Source organism: Porites lutea, chromosome 9, assembly GCF_958299795.1.
Source record: "Porites lutea chromosome 9, jaPorLute2.1, whole genome shotgun sequence".
NCBI lineage: Eukaryota > Metazoa > Cnidaria > Anthozoa > Scleractinia > Poritidae > Porites > Porites lutea.
The window spans coordinates 13,480,042-13,499,782 of NC_133209.1; the positions used below are offsets into that span (position 1 = coordinate 13,480,042).

General features: G+C 38.8%; 1 protein-coding gene across 1 annotated transcript; it reads left to right on the forward strand.

The window, feature by feature from the left end:
• Positions 1 to 5: 5 nt before the first annotated feature.
• LOC140947355 (vacuolar protein-sorting-associated protein 36-like) lies at positions 6 to 19,580 on the forward strand. Its single transcript, XM_073396427.1, has 15 exons — positions 6 to 165; positions 5,343 to 5,411; positions 6,424 to 6,494; positions 10,419 to 10,533; positions 11,311 to 11,403; positions 11,504 to 11,590; positions 11,677 to 11,709; positions 14,593 to 14,670; positions 14,927 to 14,982; positions 15,841 to 15,920; positions 16,796 to 16,860; positions 17,329 to 17,393; positions 17,505 to 17,589; positions 17,836 to 17,912; positions 19,280 to 19,580. The coding sequence occupies exons 1-15, from the start codon at positions 61 to 63 to the stop codon at positions 19,374 to 19,376; spliced, it is 1,176 nt and encodes a 391-aa protein (XP_073252528.1). The 5' UTR covers positions 6 to 60; the 3' UTR covers positions 19,377 to 19,580.
• The last annotated feature ends 161 nt before the right edge of the window (positions 19,581 to 19,741 follow it).

The following is a 19,741-nucleotide window of genomic DNA, read 5'->3' on the forward strand; positions in this document are numbered from 1 at the left end:
CGGATGTAAAAAACCGCTGCTTGAAAAAGCGGAGGCGAAAAAACATGGCGGCTCTGTAATATGGATCGTTTCAGCTGGACTTCATCTTCAAATCTGTGTATTTTGCAGGGTGAATCTGGCATTCACCAACAGTCTGGCGTTCGAATATACGATGGAGACAAAAAGGTCAGGACTTATTGCCTTAATAATGTAAACAATTCATATTTTACCTCTACATGTAGGGTCTGCGATAGAACTAATTACACCGTAACTGTACTCTCACCTCGCCTAACCGTAACTGTACTCTCACCTCGCCTAACAGCAGCATTCGCCACGAAACAGAGACACCTTTATGCAGCTTTCAAGAGCATTATGTATAATATTCAAAGTTAAAACATATGGATGACTGTGGAATAATGTGCACGCTCAAAACTGGTTTGTCGCATTGGTGTCTTTACCTACTAGTACAGTACATACTTGGATGCAAGTTAAGATTTAAGCAATAGAAAACGTTTTCCATGTTAACATAGCCTGATATAAACGCGAGAACTCTCCCAACCCTTCGAGTGTTTATATCAGGCTAAGCAAAATACAGGAAAGAAGTTTTCTTTTGCCTTTTTACATTAAATTTCCCAAGAAAAAACGCAAAACTCTTTGTTATGGCGCCTTTTAAGAGAGAAATTCTTACTAGTCACAAAGTCTTGTACACAAAGTCCTGCATGCGTAATCACTTCTTATTTTGCAAAAAAGATGTCTTCCAAAAATTATACGGATTTTTGTCCCTTAAAATGTCAGCTTAAGCAAAAAATTGACACAGCTTGTTTGTAAAGAGTTTCAGCTGACGAGGGAATGGGTGAATAAAACAAAGTTGTCGATTTTTCCACTCAAAAACTTTTTAAAATTCGTACTTGCATGATTAGCATGTGAAAAGGAAAACATCTTGACACCACAACCATGTTTACATACTCTCATATAAACAGGCCTCTCGACCAATCAGAGCATGCGTACTATCCTAGTTAATACATTGTCACTTGTCGAGTAGCATAATGGCTGCCACACGTTTTTTCACTCCAGTTTTTATTTGAAACTTTGTGTGTACTAATGATGGCCAAGTGGTTAGATTCTAACAAAGAGGAGTAAGTCCCAAAGAATATCTGGTTATTTTAATGGCAAGTCTGTGGCAACAAATGATTATTTTCATCATGTTGGAGCCATCTGGCATTGCTTTGTATGGGTGAGGAAGAATAAAACAATCCACAATAATTATCAATTATGCGGCTGTTCCGTGTTTTTCCACTTGTTGCTATTACTGGGAGGAGATATTGAAGTGAACCCTGGTGTAGGGAAATTTCCTTGTGGTATATGCTCAGAGCCTGTCAAGTCAAACCAATTAGGGATTCATGAGATAGTAACGAGATCTCAGCAAACTCATCCTTCTCCTATATTTGCTCTCTCTGCAAATTGCCAAACTTTTCAGTCTTATTCTTTGAAAATTCACTGGATTCCTTGTGCTCATCAAATAGTTTTGACCCACTAAATGGTTCCGACACCAAAGTTTCTCCACCACAACCAAATTGTAAACAAAGTCTGACTAAGGCATCATGCCATTAGAAACAAAACCCAAAACAATTGAAATTGACATGTCTGGTCGTAAATTGACAGAACTTTAAGAACAAGATTGCAGGCATCGTGGCTGTAATTGATGAACACAAGCCCGATGTAATTTTTGGCAATGAGTCTTGGTTAAACTCATCAATAATAAATTGTAAGTTTGGGGATTTTTCTGTAAGATTGTACCATCTTAAGAAAGGACAGGGTTAACGGACAACATGGTGGCAGTGTTTTCCAAGCAATAAATGGTGATATCATAGCTACGCATTGTGTTGACCTGGACACAGACCGTAAAATCATCCGGAGCCAATGCCAAATTACTGGAAGGAACTCTAAGTCACTCTTCACTCTTCACGATGTGAAAAGTCTTGACAAACTGGACGCCTCTCTGCTCAAATTAGGAGATAAAATTCATAAGCACAATGTGATAGTCTTGGGCAATTTAAATGCCCTGAATATTTCATGGGATAATCTCAAGGCCTCAGCCAACCTTTCTTTTCCTTCAAAGAAATCAATTGAACTGACTCATGAATATAACCTAACGCAGTTCATAAAAGAACCAACCAGGCAACAAGGCAACCTGAGTAACACCATGGATCTTGTTTTATTTAATCACCCTGACATTATTTGCAATTTCAATTGTATAATAAGGAATCAGCAATCATGATATATAGTGTTGTTTACACTGAAGCCATCGTGGCAGAAAAAATGGTATGACAAGTGCAAAGTTTACATCAGAAAGTGATGAGCATATTAAATTGGAATTAAAAGCACTTACTGCAAAGCTCAACACTCAGTATGATAACAAATTGGTGGAAGCAAAGTGGAATGATTTTGAAAATATTGTTTGCATCATAATGGGCTCTTGCATCCCGCATAAAATGACAAGCTCAAGATACAACTTACCTTAGATTGTCACCAAAGAGAGCAATTAAAGCAGGGTGAGACAAAGAATATATAACAAAGCACAAAAACAGGATCTGCACATCACTGGAACATGTTTTGTGCCACCTGGAAGCGCATGCACAATAATCTTATGTCTGCAAAGGAGTATATCAGTGGCCACCGTAGCGAGGCAATTAAGAATGTTTTTGGTCCTACTTAAAACGGCTTAAGCAAGAAAATCCAGGGACAGCAGGCTTTGTAGTTAAAGTTGTAAGTGATGGTAGTCTTCTTAAACAGCCAATTTTCAAGTGTGTTATTTACTAAAGAGGACCTTGAAAACATTCCCGAAATGGGCTCTGATCCTTAGCTTGGCTTGGGTCATTAATTATTTCAGAACATGGCATCTTGAAACAGCTGTCTTCATTAAAACGCTAACAAGGCCTGTGGCCCAAACCTAGTTCCACCCTGGTTTCTCAACGATTATGCTGCAGAAATTTATTTCTGCACCATAATCGTTGGAGCAATTATTGCTCCAATAACTAACAGACATCTTTCAAGACTCGATTGACAGTGGCACTGTCCCTGGCAGGTGGTAAGAAGCTAATGTGTGTGCAGTTTTAAAAAAGGAAAAGAAATCTGACCCAGCTGACTATAAACCTATATATCTCACTTGTGTTGCATGGAAGATTCTCCAGCTTATTGCTCACAGCTTTATTGTGAAACATCTAAAAAACTATAATATCTTAACAGACTGTCAGCATGGTTTTCCACGTGGTCATTTTGGACTTTGCCAAAGGTCCCTCATAAGCGACTCCTAATAATGAAGCTGCAGCACTATGGAATCCAAGGTCTGCTCCTGAATTGAGGGTAGAGTCTTTTCTTACACATTGTTTTCAATCAGTTGCTTGTGGAGGCCAAACGTCACGTCAATGTCTGGTGACTTCTGGCATACCCTGGGGTACAGTCCTTGGCCCATTGCCCTTCTTATTATATAACAACAAACCACCAGACAACGTGCAATCATCAGTCACGTTTTTTGCAGACGATGCCCTACTTTACGGCATTGTCGTAAGTGATACAGTTTGTGACCTCTTTTAATCTGACCTACACTGTATGCAGGCTTGAATCTTGGCAGTATCATTGGTAAATTTAATCCTTTCAAATGCAAAATTGTCACCATCTTGCATAAGAACAATCCACCCCAGAGAAAATATGTCTTCTGAAGTGTGGAGTTGGAACAAGTTGGTAGTTTCCCATACCTTGGGGTTACAATTTGAACCATCAGTAACAAGCTCAAGTGGTTAGCCCACAAATCATTCAAGGGTATAATAAAATGCAACTGTTGGAATTGCCCCCAGAATGTGAGAGAAATAGCATATACATCCTTGGTATGGCCAAAACTAGAATGCGCAAGTGCGGCTAGGAACCGGTTTTAAAAAAAGATATATCAGTGCACTGAAAAGGGTTCAACACAAAGCAGCACAATAGTCGATTCTGCTAACAGAATTCTCATAGGTATGTAAGTGTTATGGTCATGATTGAAGACTTGAAGTGGGATACGCTGGAAATGAGAAGAAGACAGTTTAGGTTAACACTTATGTATAAACTAATTCATGATCCTATTGATATAGATAGCCGAAAATATTTAATTTAACAATCCGAGAGTCACATGAGAGGAAGCCATCAATTTAAATTTAAGTGAATGCTGTAATGCAGATTTTTCACCGGTTCATAGGATAGGTTTGTCTTGAAATTTCAAGGTGTTGCAGTGAATCAATCTCAATGAAAGTTTCAGACATTATTATATACATTATGAAGATTATGTGAAGAGATTTTGCCAATAAGTGGTCAAGGTCACCAGCAGGTAAATCCAAAACTTCTTCATTTCCCTTGTTTACTAAAGATAAATAACGCTGAAATGTTTTCATGTCACTGAAAGTTTTCCTGGTCGTGTTTTCACTTTTTTGCTTGTTTACGAAATTCTCAATTTCCTCTTGGCTGTTTTCATATACTTGTTTGTAACCAGATAAAGCTGTGTCTTCACTGTTTTCCTTATCCGTCGAAAATTAACTTAAGAAATGAAACAAGTGTAGCCTTTGGATGAACTTTGGTTTGTTTTTCTAATTTGCATAATGCGTAATGGCCCGTGGGCATTACGGGAAAATAATGCCCTAGCAGCTAGCCAATCAGAGCACACATTTTATCGGCTACAAGTACTAGCCATATAAAAATACAGCTTATCGAACTTGTAATCTTAATGTCACTTCTCATCATCCATTAAGATCAGCACATGACTTCTTTAACAATAGAGTTATCAAATACTGGAACCAGCTGCCACTACGCGTGCAAAATTCAACAAGTATCAACGCCATTAAGACTGGTCTTGACCTCTTTAAGTTATCTAAACCTGAATCGCCTAATGCATTGTGGAAATTATTGGATGAAATCTCTAATAGAATAAGCGATAAAAGTGAACATGTCAATTATTTCCTAGCCAATTGGTGATGTTGCCATGTGGCAAAATATCTTGTTTTAATAATTAATTTTGTTCTCTGCTTTTAGTATCTTTCTGATTTTAGTACTCTTATAATAATACATAAATTTTTTTTATTTTTATCACTTTTTCATAATAATTTGTAAACAGATTTTTGTAAATAGAGATATCCTGAAGTGATTTAATAAAGTTAATATCTTATCTTATCTTACATGCATTGGAATGAAAAAATAAAATAATTGAAATTAACTGACTCAAAAGAAAAATAAGAGACTGCTTGCAGGGAGAGGCAATCATGACTTTGTTTCCTAATAACCCTAATTATTCATTATCATATAAATACTCAAATTTGATTTTCAACTTTACTCTTCAGACAACATTTGAAAATGGAAATTTAAAGCTCACTACACACAGAATAGTTTGGGATGATTTAGATCAGCAGGTAAGTATTAAATTAATCTAAGATTTATGTTAACATTTTACCTCTTAACACTGTGGTCAAACCTTTGAACCTTAACATAATGTAAATATTTTTTCTTCTCTTAACTGGCTTTGCATTCAACCTTTATGAGGTTTAAACATGGGCAAGGTTGGACATACAGTGTAGAACATAGCCAGTTAATGTAAGGATAGTTTAACCCATTCGCCCCTGAACCGCCCGTAACCGCCCGTGCGGATCCAGGTCCTTTCTACCCTTTGTGACGTCATCAGTTTTAATGGTCAAGGACAACTTTCTTCGCTCACTTGTGCAGAGTGAAGAGATCTTTCAAACCATACCAGAATGAGCAAAATTCAGTCAAGGACACCGGAGAAAGAAGCAAAAAACCACGTCACATGGACCTGAAAATCTCCATGAAAATCGTGTTCCATTTCCCACCTACCTTTCCTTTCACCTAATCCTAAGATCCTAAAAGCTTTCCTAAAAACTATTCCCACCAAAATGAAGCCTACTAAATGCCCAGCAAGAGAAAAAAAATGAGGCAAGAAAAGCGAAAAAAGAAGGGAGGAGAGAAAGCGAAAAGTAAAAGTCAAGACTGCTGTGTCACTTTTAAACCCAAAAACTATCTCGAAATTTTGCTTTCTGCGCATGCCCGAACTTCGCAAGCTGATATTTTGCATCTGGATCAGAAGGCCGCGAAGTGTACGACCTGTAAACCGGATTGTGGTGAGTTTTAGCTCTTTATAGCACGACAGTGACCAGAAAACCACTCGACTAGCTTGAAAACGCGTTTTTTCGGCAAAATCTCCAGGAGTGAATGGGTTAAACCAATAGTGCTGACACTTCCACAGTTTATGTTTTGACTTTTTTTTTTTATCTTTTTAGTAAAAAAAAAAATACTGTTAACATAATTTCACCTCACAGCTGTCGTTACTTTTCAAAACTAGAATTAAGAAAGAAGAATGCTAGGATCACGCTATTATTGTTCAATATGTTATTATTTGTTCGTTTATAGGATAGAGCCATATCAGTCCCACTGCCTCTTGTGAGTAATGTAGAAGAACAGTCTGGTGGTTTTATGAGCAGGTTTGTTTAAGAGAATGTGTATTTTAAGAAGTAACCAATAATTAAGCAATTATTAGAAATAAACTGTGAAAGGTCAGTCAGTGTAATAAAATAAAGCCTCCTTTTCTACCCTTCTAGAGTCACACTCTTGTTAACATGAAAACTTTTCGATTTTTGAGACCATTATTATGATCATTGCTGACCCTACCTGAAATGTCTGTGTTTTGGATTCTAGTCAAAGGGATGGCGCTTCATGAAATTATATTTAACAATTATTCCTCGGGCCAAGATGGGCTCTGAGTTAGTAAAATCCAACTACCGGTAGTTGGTCAAAAATATCAACTTTTGCTAGCAAAACGTGATTCAGCTGCCATTATAATGTCTTGGTTTTCAAAGCTGGTGCTTTTCATTACTAGTGGGGTATAACATATAGCCTAGTAGTAGCTCAACCAATCAGAATGCAGCATTGATAATAGACCACTAAGTTGGATTTTACTGAAAGTCAAATACTATTATGCAACACCTTTAATAGCTAGTAGTTTTCAAGGTAAATGGGGGCAGCTGTACACAGGCTAGGAGATTGCAAATTAAAGTAATCCTATTCTTGTTTAAAAGTTATTTTGGCCAGGATAGCAAATTAATAACTCTTCAGAGAGGCCCTGCCAGGGTGGAAGGGGGAGACTAAAAAAAAAAAAAAACTAAAACTAAAGGACTAAGACTAAAGGTGGATTTCCACTGTCACGTAATTTTTCCCGTGCATACGCACGTAAATTTTATGCGCATAAAAAAATAGAGGCTATGTATGAAAAGCCATGCGTATAAATGTAAAAGTTGAACCTCGCTCAACTCTTATGTTTATGTGAGGCCTTTCATACACTGCCTCTGTTTTATTTATGGGCTTAAAATTTATGTGCGTTCGCACAGAAAAATTACGCATCAGTGGAAATCAACCCTAACTGACCTGATAAATCATGAAGGCACAGTGGTCTATCTGTGAGAGCGGTTGGAAGGTCGGTGGTAAGGTTACCTGGTCTGTGGTCTCTCCTTTGTCATCACCTCTGTGTTGCTGACATTAAGGTGGCTCAACCCAGTATTTTTATAGGCGCACCCTCTATCTTTGAATATCTTATACTTAAGCAAATTGATCTGTATTGTAAAATGATCATGACTCATGGATTACACTTTTTTGGGGCGATTGAAGAATTTACCGCGCTTTGTTGCCCTCTGAAATCTCTTTGAAATATGATAATGCTGTAGAATGGGAGAAAACGATAGCGAATAGATTTCAGAGGACAACCAAGGGCCGTAAATTCTTGCATGCTGCACAGGGAATTTGATGTTGTGCTAAACTCGAGACAATAGGAAGTCCCAGAGCAAAAATTTAGCCAAATATATGACATTGCTTCAATATTTACTCCCTTTTGCGCCCATGTTAGACAACTTTAGAAGTTTTCAATTGACACGAAATTCTGTCTTCAAATTTTGTTTTTATCGCTGTTTTCGTGAAATTAGCCTTAAAAATTACCAAAAAAGCTCAACATTGTGTTTTACCTAGATTCACATGTTTTCATGAGTTTCAAAATCGCATAAGAGTACTTGCGTTCTGCGGCTGCTAGAGTGTATAAGGGTCATTTGAAAAACGAATGAGTGATAAAACCTTTTCGGAAACATCCAAAAAGTTGCAAATTTGTCTGCATTAAGTCCCTTTTTCAGTGCATGCATAATTTCTAGCCTTTTTATGGAAATTCCAAGGTATTTCGAAATTCCTGTCATAGATTTTTGTGAAACTTCGTGCAGTAGAATTTAGAGCTAAAACCATTTTGACTTTATTGCCACATGACATTTATTCCGATTGCCTAGAAAATAATACCATGATAAAGTTTAGTCTATGTGTAGTCCATATGTCATAATCGTTTCACAATACAGATCGATTTGTTTAAGTATCAGAGATTCAAAGGTGGAGGGTGTGCGTATAAAAATACTGGGTTGAGCAACGTTAATCAAGAAACTTAAATCTGTATTACATTGTCTCTCTTCACCCATAGTGGGTACGACGATCATAATGCTGGCAAGGGATTGAAAGCCTTGCGATGTTCTAACATCCCATTCATGGATATGTAGTATCTTCGAACTAGTCGCTTCACACTACAATTAGGGTTGAAAGCACCAGTCAGATGAGCCACTTTGCTCATAACATTTGCCTCTCCACCTTACAAATCAAGACATAGTGGTCTTCTCACGGTTCTACCTGACAACCTGAGCAAAGCAAATAAAAGCTTACAAGAGTTGTAAACGGTGCACCAAATTAAGCTGTGACGGACAACCTCGTTCCCATGTCTCCCAGCAGTTCTGCGGGGTTGTGCAAATGAAGTGTAACATCATGCACTCTCAGGAGGGTCCACTGAAGATCACTGAGAGGAGACATTCTCTGAAGTGCAAGGAGAATTGACGAAAATTACTTCTTCTTGGCATTCAGCCTGGTGATAAATAAGCCAAAGCACTGTTCTTTGTCGCTTATTCTCGGCTTTGCTGTCACTGTCACAATTTGGCCGAGGGAGGTTGTCTCTTGTCGCAATTTCATTTTACGCTCTGTCGCTACTTTTTGTGTCATGTCGCTTGTCAGAATTAACCCTGGCAGGGCCTCTTCAGAGTTTGGATTGAGCATCAGGGCAGTAACTGGCCACATGCATGACAACTGTTGTCATGTACGTGACCTGATTTTGTAACTGATGTGAAGTTCAGGAAGTTTTCAGGATCGATTAGTATACTTGTCTGATGATCATGTTCACTGATGTGGGAGTGCAAGTATCAGAAATTAAAATTGTTTATTATAATGGCGTGTGTAGTGACTACATGTAAAGGAAGTTCAAGGATTGAGCACCACATCAAGTGACTTACTTGTTTACTCGAATAAGTGCTGCAGTACTTGTTCAAATTTTCAAGCCTCAAGTGTGGCACTTGTGGGAGAGGGACACCAGAATTATTGTATTTAACAGTTAATGAATGAGGCTGAGTATCTTATGAAGAATTATGGAGATCGAGGAGGGTGTTATCCGTCGAGGCCGTAGGCCAAGGTGGATAATACCCTCTGAGATCTCCATAATTCTTCGTATGAAACGAAAGCTGAATTCAATAACTGTTTTATTATTCATTCAAAATAATTCCTAGTTTAAAAACATAGCTAAAACATGCTTACCTCCATCGATCCATCGATGTTCAATTCATCTTCGATAGTGTATGTTTGGGTTCGTACAGATCCACAGATATTCTCCAAATAGCAGATGTCGCCCTTCGAGTTGTCTTCTTGCTGTTCTTGCCATGTTTTTAGCTATTTTTCGCCTAGTTCTTACTCTTGAAACGAGTGAAATGTCCGCCATTTTTTCAAGTTCACAACCAAAACAACTCAACCTCGTCCCCAGGTCTTCTTGGTTAACGGTGCCTTAACCTGCAAAAACACTGCATTTTTGACATCATTTCCTCGTTAAAGTCAAAATTCTTCCAAATTTGGTCATCAGTAACTGGTTATGGTGAATTAAACGTGTGCTTTTAGCCAATCAGAATCGGGAAATATTTGAATGAATAATAATGATTATTGTATTAACTACAGTATCATTGTTTTCCATAATAAACTAACGTCTAAGAGAATTTAAGTCTTTTGATTTGGATTACATTAAGGCCGTGATGCTTATTTGGGAGGGGGGGGAGTGCACTTATTCAAGGGAGGCCCTTAATTGGGCGTGGCACTTAATCAAATAAGTATGGTAATTGACACTCTTTTATAGTCAGGCTCTCAACAAGAGAGAGCTGATTTCTTTTTAAAAAACCTGCTGTTCAGGAGAGTAATAAGTAGCTATTATACAAGTTATTTATGTACAACTATTGCAGGACTTCATTTTTTGTATAAGTATTTCTCCTTGCTTTAATATTGCTGGTATTTTGTTATAGTGCAAAGGTGATTGTCAGCTTTCACCCACCACCAAAAGACAAAGACCCTGGACCATGCGTCTCAAGCCCATATGCCTGTGTCAAGTTCTCTTTTAAACAAGGTGGTCATTCTCAGGTATGAAAGTTCGAAGTGTAAAAATAATTATTGAATGGTCCTGTATGAATGAAGTTTCTGGTCAAAATTTTCTGCTGCTTGAAAATTCATGTGGTGCCTTGTGAACTTAGCCTACATGTAAATCGTATTGACTTATAGTATGCTTTTCTCCCACTACATGTACATACATGTATAACATAAATCATGTTCATGAACTATAAGTTTTAACACTTAAGTCAAACCTGAGCTGTTTTTCAGGTTACCTTTTTTAAAATGTTGGGTAACGAGTTAAAACTATTTACCTTTTGTATTAAGTTGTTAATGCCATGGTGGGGGAAATTATTGATTGTCATATGCCAGTCATGTCGTTTTAAATAAAAACTATTATAGTTATACTACTACACGAGAAATTTCTGGAATTTGATTGCCTTATAGCTGTGGTATTTCAGCTTAATTTGAAATACCTACATGTGAAAATTACAAACCTTTTGCGGGTAGTAGTATAAACAAATATTAGCATGATTTGTACATGATATTTCAAAATTTGTCTCAAATTTCGTATGACAATTTCGAAATATCAATTGTGGTATTAATGCCAAATATCACTACAAATCATGCTATTACCTATACAAAATCATGATTGCTAGATGAAACAAATATATAATGCTCTTCCAGGGCAAAATCTACCTATTTACATTCAGCGCTGTTTTTTTTATCTTCCTCTTCGTAGACATTAATACTGATTTATGAAATAGAATTATTTCATAATTCTAACCAGCTTTGTTTTGCTGTTGACAGTTTTTTGCAAAGTTGCAAGAGCAGTTTAAAAAGAAATCATGGCTGCAGCAAACCACAAATTCTTCCTCCACAGGAGCTACAGCAAAAATGCTGGTAAGTAAATATATACCATTAAATTGAATGCATTTAATAACTCCTTTTATTCTGTTTCCCTCATTTAATGTTTTATTAATTTTTTTCTTCTTTTTCTTAGAATCGGCCAAGGGGAGTTGGTGGAATAGTTGGAATTGAGAGGAAACTGGAGCAGAAGTCTAAAGAGACTGATGACTATATTCAAAAGGTATAGTACACAGTATTATTTAGGAACTCAAAAAATGACTTTTTTAATGCCCTTTTCTAACAGTTCTTCATTTTTTTTCATCTCAGGCATTTAAAGATTTAGATGCTCTTATGGAAAAGGTATTTGATTCCAAGCAGGGTATTTTAAAGCAACATTTCACAACATTTTAGATTCACTGCCACAAATTAATGCAATATTTTGTCCAGAGTCTTTAAAAAACATACATGCATGCAGGCTATATGAATCACATAAATTTAAATTAATCTTTGTACTTTATTTCCTCATCCTCACAATATGCGTTAAACCACCAGCAATACAAAGCCAAGGGTAATCTAGGTAATGGGTTACGTATGCAAGCGAAGGGAATTACATCGTGATAAAACTATGCAGGATATGGCATAGTGGTAGGAAGTTCGAAGTCGTTTTGGGGAGAGAAGGTGGTTGACCTTGGTCATGGTGCTTAAAAAACCATCCATACTGGATGCCGGAACATTCCCTTTAGGAAAAAGGGAAGAGTCAGTTGCAGCAGGTGTTGGTTGGATGGCTTCTTAGAGTGGCAATTACTTCAGGTATCTTGCGTGGGATCACTCAAGGTGGGTGTTGAGTGGCAGAAGAAACAGCAGGTTCCTCTTGGATACTCTTGTGAGCATCGGGACCCATGGCGACATGTCAGTTTATGTCTGTGGTCTGGAACATGATAAAACTAAGAAAGCTTACTTCAATAGGACTTAAAATGTACCTGCGAAATGGTAAACTTCCGTACACTAATTGCACCACGAGCTATCAACAGAAATAACAAGACATTGATGTTGGGCATTAGAGCGGTTTTCACTTGACTGTCGTAAAACCAAAACCAAAGTAAATACACTAGCCAACCAAAGGGCGTAGTAAAACCAAAACCAAAACCAAAACCAATCCCTTTCGACAGTCAAGTGAAAACCGCTCTATCCATGAGTTGGTGCACTGATTATGCAACCACATTTCCCAAGCAGATATTAAAGCCTTTGTTACAGATGTTGGTATTGAGGTTAGTGCTAGTGAGATTGGGCCTCCTTCTGGACAAGTTATTAATATTAAAAGATCTCATCACCAAGTTCGGCAGTTTGCTTCAGCAACAAGGTTTTTGTTTGGGTTTTGATACAACTGACATCTACAACAATAGCATACTGATGAAGGGTTCCATTGATGGACAATGAAGTAAAGTTTGTAGGGGCAAAATAATGGCAGGGGGACCTGCCAGAGGACACAGCTCAAGGCAGAGTGGGAGGAAAATATACAAATAGACTCACAGCACTCTTCATCCTTTAGACAGGTGGTAGTGTAGGACGTGGAAGTCTTGCAAATGAATCAGTGGATGATCTCTTGATTGGAGCAATAGTAGGGAATGTTAATTTTGGACTTTTCAGAAAGTACGTCATAAGCCATACAGCCAGATCCTCTTTGTCTGATACAAATGAAGGTATTTAACGTTCATCAAGGGCTGGAGCACTGCAATAAGTCATATGCCAAGATAGTAGGGCCAGCTTGGTGGAGCAACAAGACCTGTTAACAACGTAACATTGAAAATAGTGAATTCTCACAATGGCTTGAAGAGAATTGACTACCGTAAACTTTTTCAAAGGCCTAGATAAACAACTTACTGTCAGCCACAGCATAAGGTTAAGTAAGTGGCAAAGTGCTTAACAGTGGCTGAAGTTGATAGTAACTAATTCACATTCGCATAAAAGCCACCTTATGCCTTTTGATGGATAAGTTATGGGTGAAAAATTTTGCATAAGGCATAGGGTGGGCTGAGAGAGAAAATTTGCCAGCGCCACTGAAGGGGAGGGTGGGGAAACTTGCTTGCCCATTGTAGAGCTTAGACTTGCGAGAAGACGGCGAATTTGTTTGCTAGGGCGTATAAAAGGCCTAGGGAATTTCCCTGGGGACCGTAAAGGACCAATAGACTGCTTCCCGAGGGAGCACTTAGTAATCTAGTTGATTAAATCATCACGCGGCGGCTTTTATACGAATGAGGGTAGTTTCTCTATTTCACATGGCAACTAGGAGGGGTGGTGGAAAGTGTAACTTTTGCTGGCAGAGAATAAAAAAGTGGCACCAAGGCCACTCTTCTTGGGGTACGGACCCGTCATTCACGGGTTTGGGGAAGGTGATGAATGCTAAGAGGTTATCAGACCATGTGACTGTATCCTGAGTTTGACAACCAGCAGTAAGCAGTCTTTGGGGTTCACCGAACAGCAGAATGGCCATGAGATGTGGTGTAGCACAGATGGAATCTTTGGACCATTCCAGCAGTAGAAAGCAGTGGAGACAGGGCAAACAATGGACAAGGCACCAACCTAGAGCAGAACAAACTTTCTGCCAGTTTGCAAAGACCTCTTGAGGAGAGTTACCACCACAATTTAAGTGCTCAGCTATCTGGATTATCTTTAAAGGAGATTACTCAAGATGCAGTGCAGTCTTTGACGGCGTGACAGGTGTGAAGGGTTTGTGAACATCCATATGGCATAATGTGAGTCCCAACGATAAAGAACTTGTGTTTATGAGGGTGGACAGGATTGTAATTGGAAGCCATGAATGGGAGTCCAGTGAATATGTCTACATCAAGATCTTGGACAATGAGAGCGTTAATTGTGAGGGGTCCTTGATGGCAGATCAGAGGGATAATGGGGTCTTGGCAACTATGGACATGGGCTTGCATAGCAATCTGGCAGCAGCAACTACTGGAGTGTACATTGCGCTCCTTGGGGGATCACAACTTCTAGAAACTACTGTGGAAAGTTGCTCAAACAAGCTTTCTTTAAAACTAATGAGTTTTAAGTACCTTTACTCTGCTTACTTCTCAGTTAGAACTAGCCACACTCAAAGCCAAAAGTGGTGAGCCTTCATAGTATGCCCATCATATCTTTACTACAACTGAAGAAATCATCACCAGCTCTAAATTCTTTGGTTGATTCTTTGCAACAATAATTATTATTGTCTTCCACCTTCCTTTTTTCAAGGCAAAAGAAATGGTTGCTATGGCAGACAAAGTGGCTTCTAAACTTGAAGAGAAGAAAGGATCATTCACAGAAGATGAGGTAATGAAGCATCTTTCTTTCTCTCTTTTTCATTGATGTTATCCATTTTTAACTAATGGTTATTTTGGTTGTTATAACATGGTGGAACGCAGGGTGGGGGTGGCTGAGGGAGCTTTGTATTGTATTCTTTAAGACTTTAAGTCTCTAGCACCCCCTGGTGCTTGGAATATGTTTCACCATCCCAAGAAGAGCAATATGTTTAAGGTGGTTCCCTGTCGAACTTCATGGTAACAGTAAAATGCATTGCATATTTCAGACAGTGATGTTCAAGTCTTTCCTGCTAAGCATGGGCATAGCTAATCCTGTGACAAGGTATAATTATGTTCAAGTTTAAGTTGTTAAATGAATTAGGATGTTGCTCAATGTACATCTAAATAGTAGTGATGGGAAAAATCCCCCTCCCCCACCCCAATGAAAATTTTGTTCCTGTGGTGCTGGACACATACATACCCAGTTTTATCCTAATTATTTTTGATATAATGATTTATTTATTTATTTAATAATATTAATAATTTTTATTGGTCTCATCCCAGTTGTTCAAAAGATGGATAGTGTATGTTACTGTATATCCACCAGCGTTAGGGGAACCTTGCCTAGTCCCTGTACCGCGTTTTCCCAGTCCCTGTCGGTCAATTCGTTTCGGTGACGTATCCGAGGCGAACGGGCGGGGAGTACATTTTTGCATGGACCACGTGACCCGAAACGCTTTGGTCGCGAGGAAAAATGAGGCCTAGGGACTAGGCAAAGGGGAACCATTGCGTTATCCACTATATAAAACTATTCCATCTTTTGAACAACTAGGGCCCTTTATACATAGAAATACATTATACTCACACCTCATCAGAACCGGGAAAATCTAGATGTTAAAGTTTTTGTTGTAATATAGGTGTCTCGATATTTTTGACCGACTAGTTGGATTTTACTAAAACAATTATTCCTCCATCCCTAATGGCCTCTGAGTCAATAGCCCATGAGGCCTTTCTATTGACTCAGAGCTCATTCAGGCTCGAGGAATAACTGTTAAATACTTATGTTTTAGTGAATATAAATCATAAATGCCGGTATCGTTTTGATCGTTGTTTTAAATAAACTGAAATAAAAAATTGCTTTCATGAACACTACCTCAACACATTGTTGTTTTGTTTTATTGGTGTTTTTTTTGTATGTCAGGGAGACACATGGCTCGAGTGCCAGCTATCACAAAGAACTGGCCAAAGAGCTTGGTACGTTCTTAGAGAAGATCATCAAGGTACGTATTCAGTAGTTATATCAGGGCTCGAAAAATTCCGGTTTGGTCTGGTCTGGTCTGGCCATTCCGGAACGAGTAGGATTTGTTAGAAGCTTACTTGCCTGATGGGAAATCCGGGGTCCAGGCAAGTTAGCTAAGACAAGCAATAGTTGCCGCCCACCCCCCTCCCCGGGTAAGCAAAATGTGACAGCTGCTTGCCTGAAGGACGTGCTGGAATTCATTTTTTTCGTGCCCCGAGTTATATTGCACACCTGATCCTGTATCAGCTGTACGTGTATAGTAAAGAGGGGGTGATTTGGGCATTTTGTTTAGCAGATTAAGGGTTTGTGAATCACTACTTCGGTCTACTTAGGGAGTTGAACGTACTCCTAATGTTTAGTGTTTTAAAAACGTTTCTCATGGAGGTGAAAAAACCACCACATCTGAATGGGTCCTTTACTATGGTTATAAGAATAAGGCTTTTGATAAGAGTGTTCTTATAAGGACTTTCAACTTTGACTGGAATTCAGAGTTAACACTCGATGCAAGTCGTTAAAAGTAAATCTAAGCCGCGTACTGAAATGTTGTGAAGGGCCAAACTGAGCTCTTGCGATGCAGCTGTCGAAAGTTCAAGCTAAAGATGTGAACAACGCATAAATTGCTCATTAAAGTATTCAATTTTTTCAGTTGATGAGAAAATGTTCTTTTGTGATGACTGTACGTATGACATAGCATAGAAATATAGGAGAGCTAAGTTGTTTGGAAACAAATACCCTTTATTTACCAGATAAAGGAAAGGATTCTGCTATTTTATATTTGTCATCACATATTGAACTTAATATTGGAAGAATTTAAAAATCTAGCAGAATCTAATTACTTGTGTATGTTGGCATTTTAAGGAAGGGGGTATGATGACTTTGAGTGATGTATACTGCAGATTCAACAGAGCAAGAGGAATGGAGGTTTGTGATAAATCTGAGAAAATGCTTTGAAGCCTGCGTTGGAACGCAATGAAGGACTCGCTGCATAACAGGCGACGAGGAGGTTTCCTTTCTTCCATATCCTGTCGTGGCTGATAGCCATGAATGAAGTTCACTGCACTTGACTGCACTGCGGCAAAACATGACAAAACCGCCAGCTTCAGTATGCAGGCTAAGCCAGCTGTGAGGAGCCATCCCGTTAGCTTTTCTAATACGTTTGATCGCCATCCCAGTGAGGCCTAGAGTTAAACCAGGATCGTGCTCTTGTCGTAGATTTTTGGCTTCGTCAGTGAGATTTAGACCTGTACTTCCCTCTGCTAAAATGGTGAAGTCAAAAAAGAAGGAATCGAATTTTAGATAATGAAAAAAAAAAAAACAAAAAAAACCTCCGCCGGGAGAGTAAGCAAGCGAAGGTTGGTTTGTCTAATTCGTGGTGTTTTTTTATTGCAGTTGGTTTCTCCTGATGATTTAGTGAATGCAGCCAAACTGTTTTCATCAGTGAAGATACCATTAAGGTAAGCCACTGTCCTCCTACGTGACCATTAATGGCATCGACGTCGTCAGGTTTCTCTGCCTTACTTCCTGTGTTGTTGTCTAGTACTTTATGTGTTTTCTCTGCCTTCTAGATTCAGAGCTTTCGAAAGTGGTGTGTTAGTCATTCAAGCGTTGTCTCATAGTGATGAAGAAGTTATACGAACCACTAAACAAATTGTAAGTAAATGTTCTCACGTTTTCATCATTCCCACACTCCTGATAGCCAATCCTGAGCTTTCGTGTGGCGTTTCATGTAATTAAGCTATTGCTATGTTATCGATGATAATTTTATTAACAGATGTTCAGGATTTGCAAAGGACGTCGTCTATTTAAGACCCTTACCTAAATGAAAGTCTACAGAGTTTCATGTAATTGCAAAATGTTTGTAACAAGTACCAATTCCAGTTGCCGTTTTTCTCTTAGCTCGATGAAAAACATTCACTTACCGCAGAAGAACTGGCCCATTTGATCAATATATCGGTCATGTTAGCAAAAGAAAGGTGAGCACTCGTTTTACTGAAATATCAAAATTTTAAATTAATTATTAACAGTAGTAGCTACTATTGCTAACTGCCAACCAAGGAAAAAGAATCCGATTTAAATGTGAAGTCTTTGCATCTGTACGGTGTAGGTCGCACGTGTCAAGAAATTCGTCTACTAATACGCGAGTTGTCACAAAGGTGGCACGCTTCACTTTATGAGCTCACTAGCTTCTGATTTTGAACGCGCTGGTTCAAATATAAACCGTCTAAACTGTGGCACGCTAGCCAGTTTAACTACGAGTTTTTTTCCCGTAAGCTAGCCAGTTTAACTACGATTTTTTTCAGCTTTGTTACTGAAACAAACATCGTTTATTGTTTATTGTTTTGTTTGCCAAAAGTTATACAAAGCAAAAAAAAAAAGATGATGAGAGATGATGTTGAAAGATAGCCTTAATGCACATAACATTGGAAGTGACTCAGTGTAAACTATTTTGTCTACGTATCAACAAGAACAAACTACTCGTAAGGTGATACTCGTATCGCATCCAATAGAGGTAGTTAATGGTGGAGACGGCTCCTTTTTTTGGATTGAGTCTGTGCATGGACTAATTTGAAAATTCTCTTAAGAGCAAGGAGAGGTCCATCCTCAGAGACCCAGAGTCAGTTGTCTGGGACGAAGTATGAACGGACCGGCGAAATAATTATTTGCCCCTGGGTCTCTTTAGGATACAAGAGGGACTGCTCAGGGACTTGTACAAATGGGGAGTACATGAAGAAAAAGCAGTTGCCTCTAGACTGTTCACAGTCCTCTATTTTTCCGTAAGATCATCGAGATCGAGCGCTTTGCGTTACGGGCTGCCATCTTGCACGAGGGTCAAAACTACTTAGCCAAGAGCTATAATCCCCGACGCCCGCACCCTCGGTACATTTGAAAATCAAGATAGCCGTGACGGTAAGAACGATCACACGAAAAAATAGGGGAGTGTGAACAGTCTACGTTGCCTCTCATTGATTAATGCAATGTATGTGCAGAAGAAGAATCGGTAAAAGCAATAAAAATAGGCATTATCTAAGGTCTACCAGGAAGCAAGCGACAGGCCAGCTGAGTTTAAAATTCCGTATTAAGGTTCATACTTGGTTCCGAGACGTAGAATAAAACAAAAGAAATGGAACTGAGATTCGAGGGTGACTGAATAGTTCATTACTTTTGCTTTACTCCCCCCATCCCCGGAGCCAGATATGCCTTCAATATTTTCTGCAAATCGGTTACTGGGTCGACGTGTTCAGTTTAAGAATGCTTCTAGTAGAATGTCAACTTTTTCACAAAAAAGGACAGTCTTTTTCAAGGTATTGTTTCTCTATTAACAGTCTCTATCTCGTGGCAGGCTTTTAGTTACGGAACAAGCTGGCAAGGCATGTCGGGATGACAGCGTGGAGGGACTACGTTTTTACCCAAACCTGTTTCTCGACAGAAGAGATTGATAAAACACTCAAGAAAGATGGAAATGAGAACATTATAGTAATGAGATGGGCGCGCATCCTTTCAATGTGCGACAACTGGAAAAATTACGCCATGAGCACATCATGGAAAAACCAAATAGCTTTTAAAATACGCCTGCGCTTGAGGGAGGCGAGGCGTTTTGTAATTCACTTTTCTTGGTGAATAAAGGAGAAACCTTCTCAGTATCTTTTCGTGTCTCTCTCGTGTTCAGTGCGGGGCAGTCCAAGTCATTCTAAAACAGGTCCTACTTTCAAGGCATGCTTAGCCCACACCTATGCAAAACCAAAACGAGCATGCCCTCACTTCCCGTCCGGGCTAGAACGTTGAGTCGCTGCATGTCGTCGCT

Coding starts and splice junctions, on each gene's coding strand:
- LOC140947355 (XM_073396427.1), top strand. CDS start 61: ATGGATCGTTTCAGCTGGACTTCATCTTCAAATCTGTGTATTTTGCAG. Junction 166..5,342: donor TATACGATGGAGACAAAAAG/GTCAGGACTTAT, acceptor TTTACTCTTCAG/ACAACATTTGAAAATGGAAA. Junction 11,591..11,676: donor CTGATGACTATATTCAAAAG/GTATAGTACACA, acceptor TTTTCATCTCAG/GCATTTAAAGATTTAGATGC.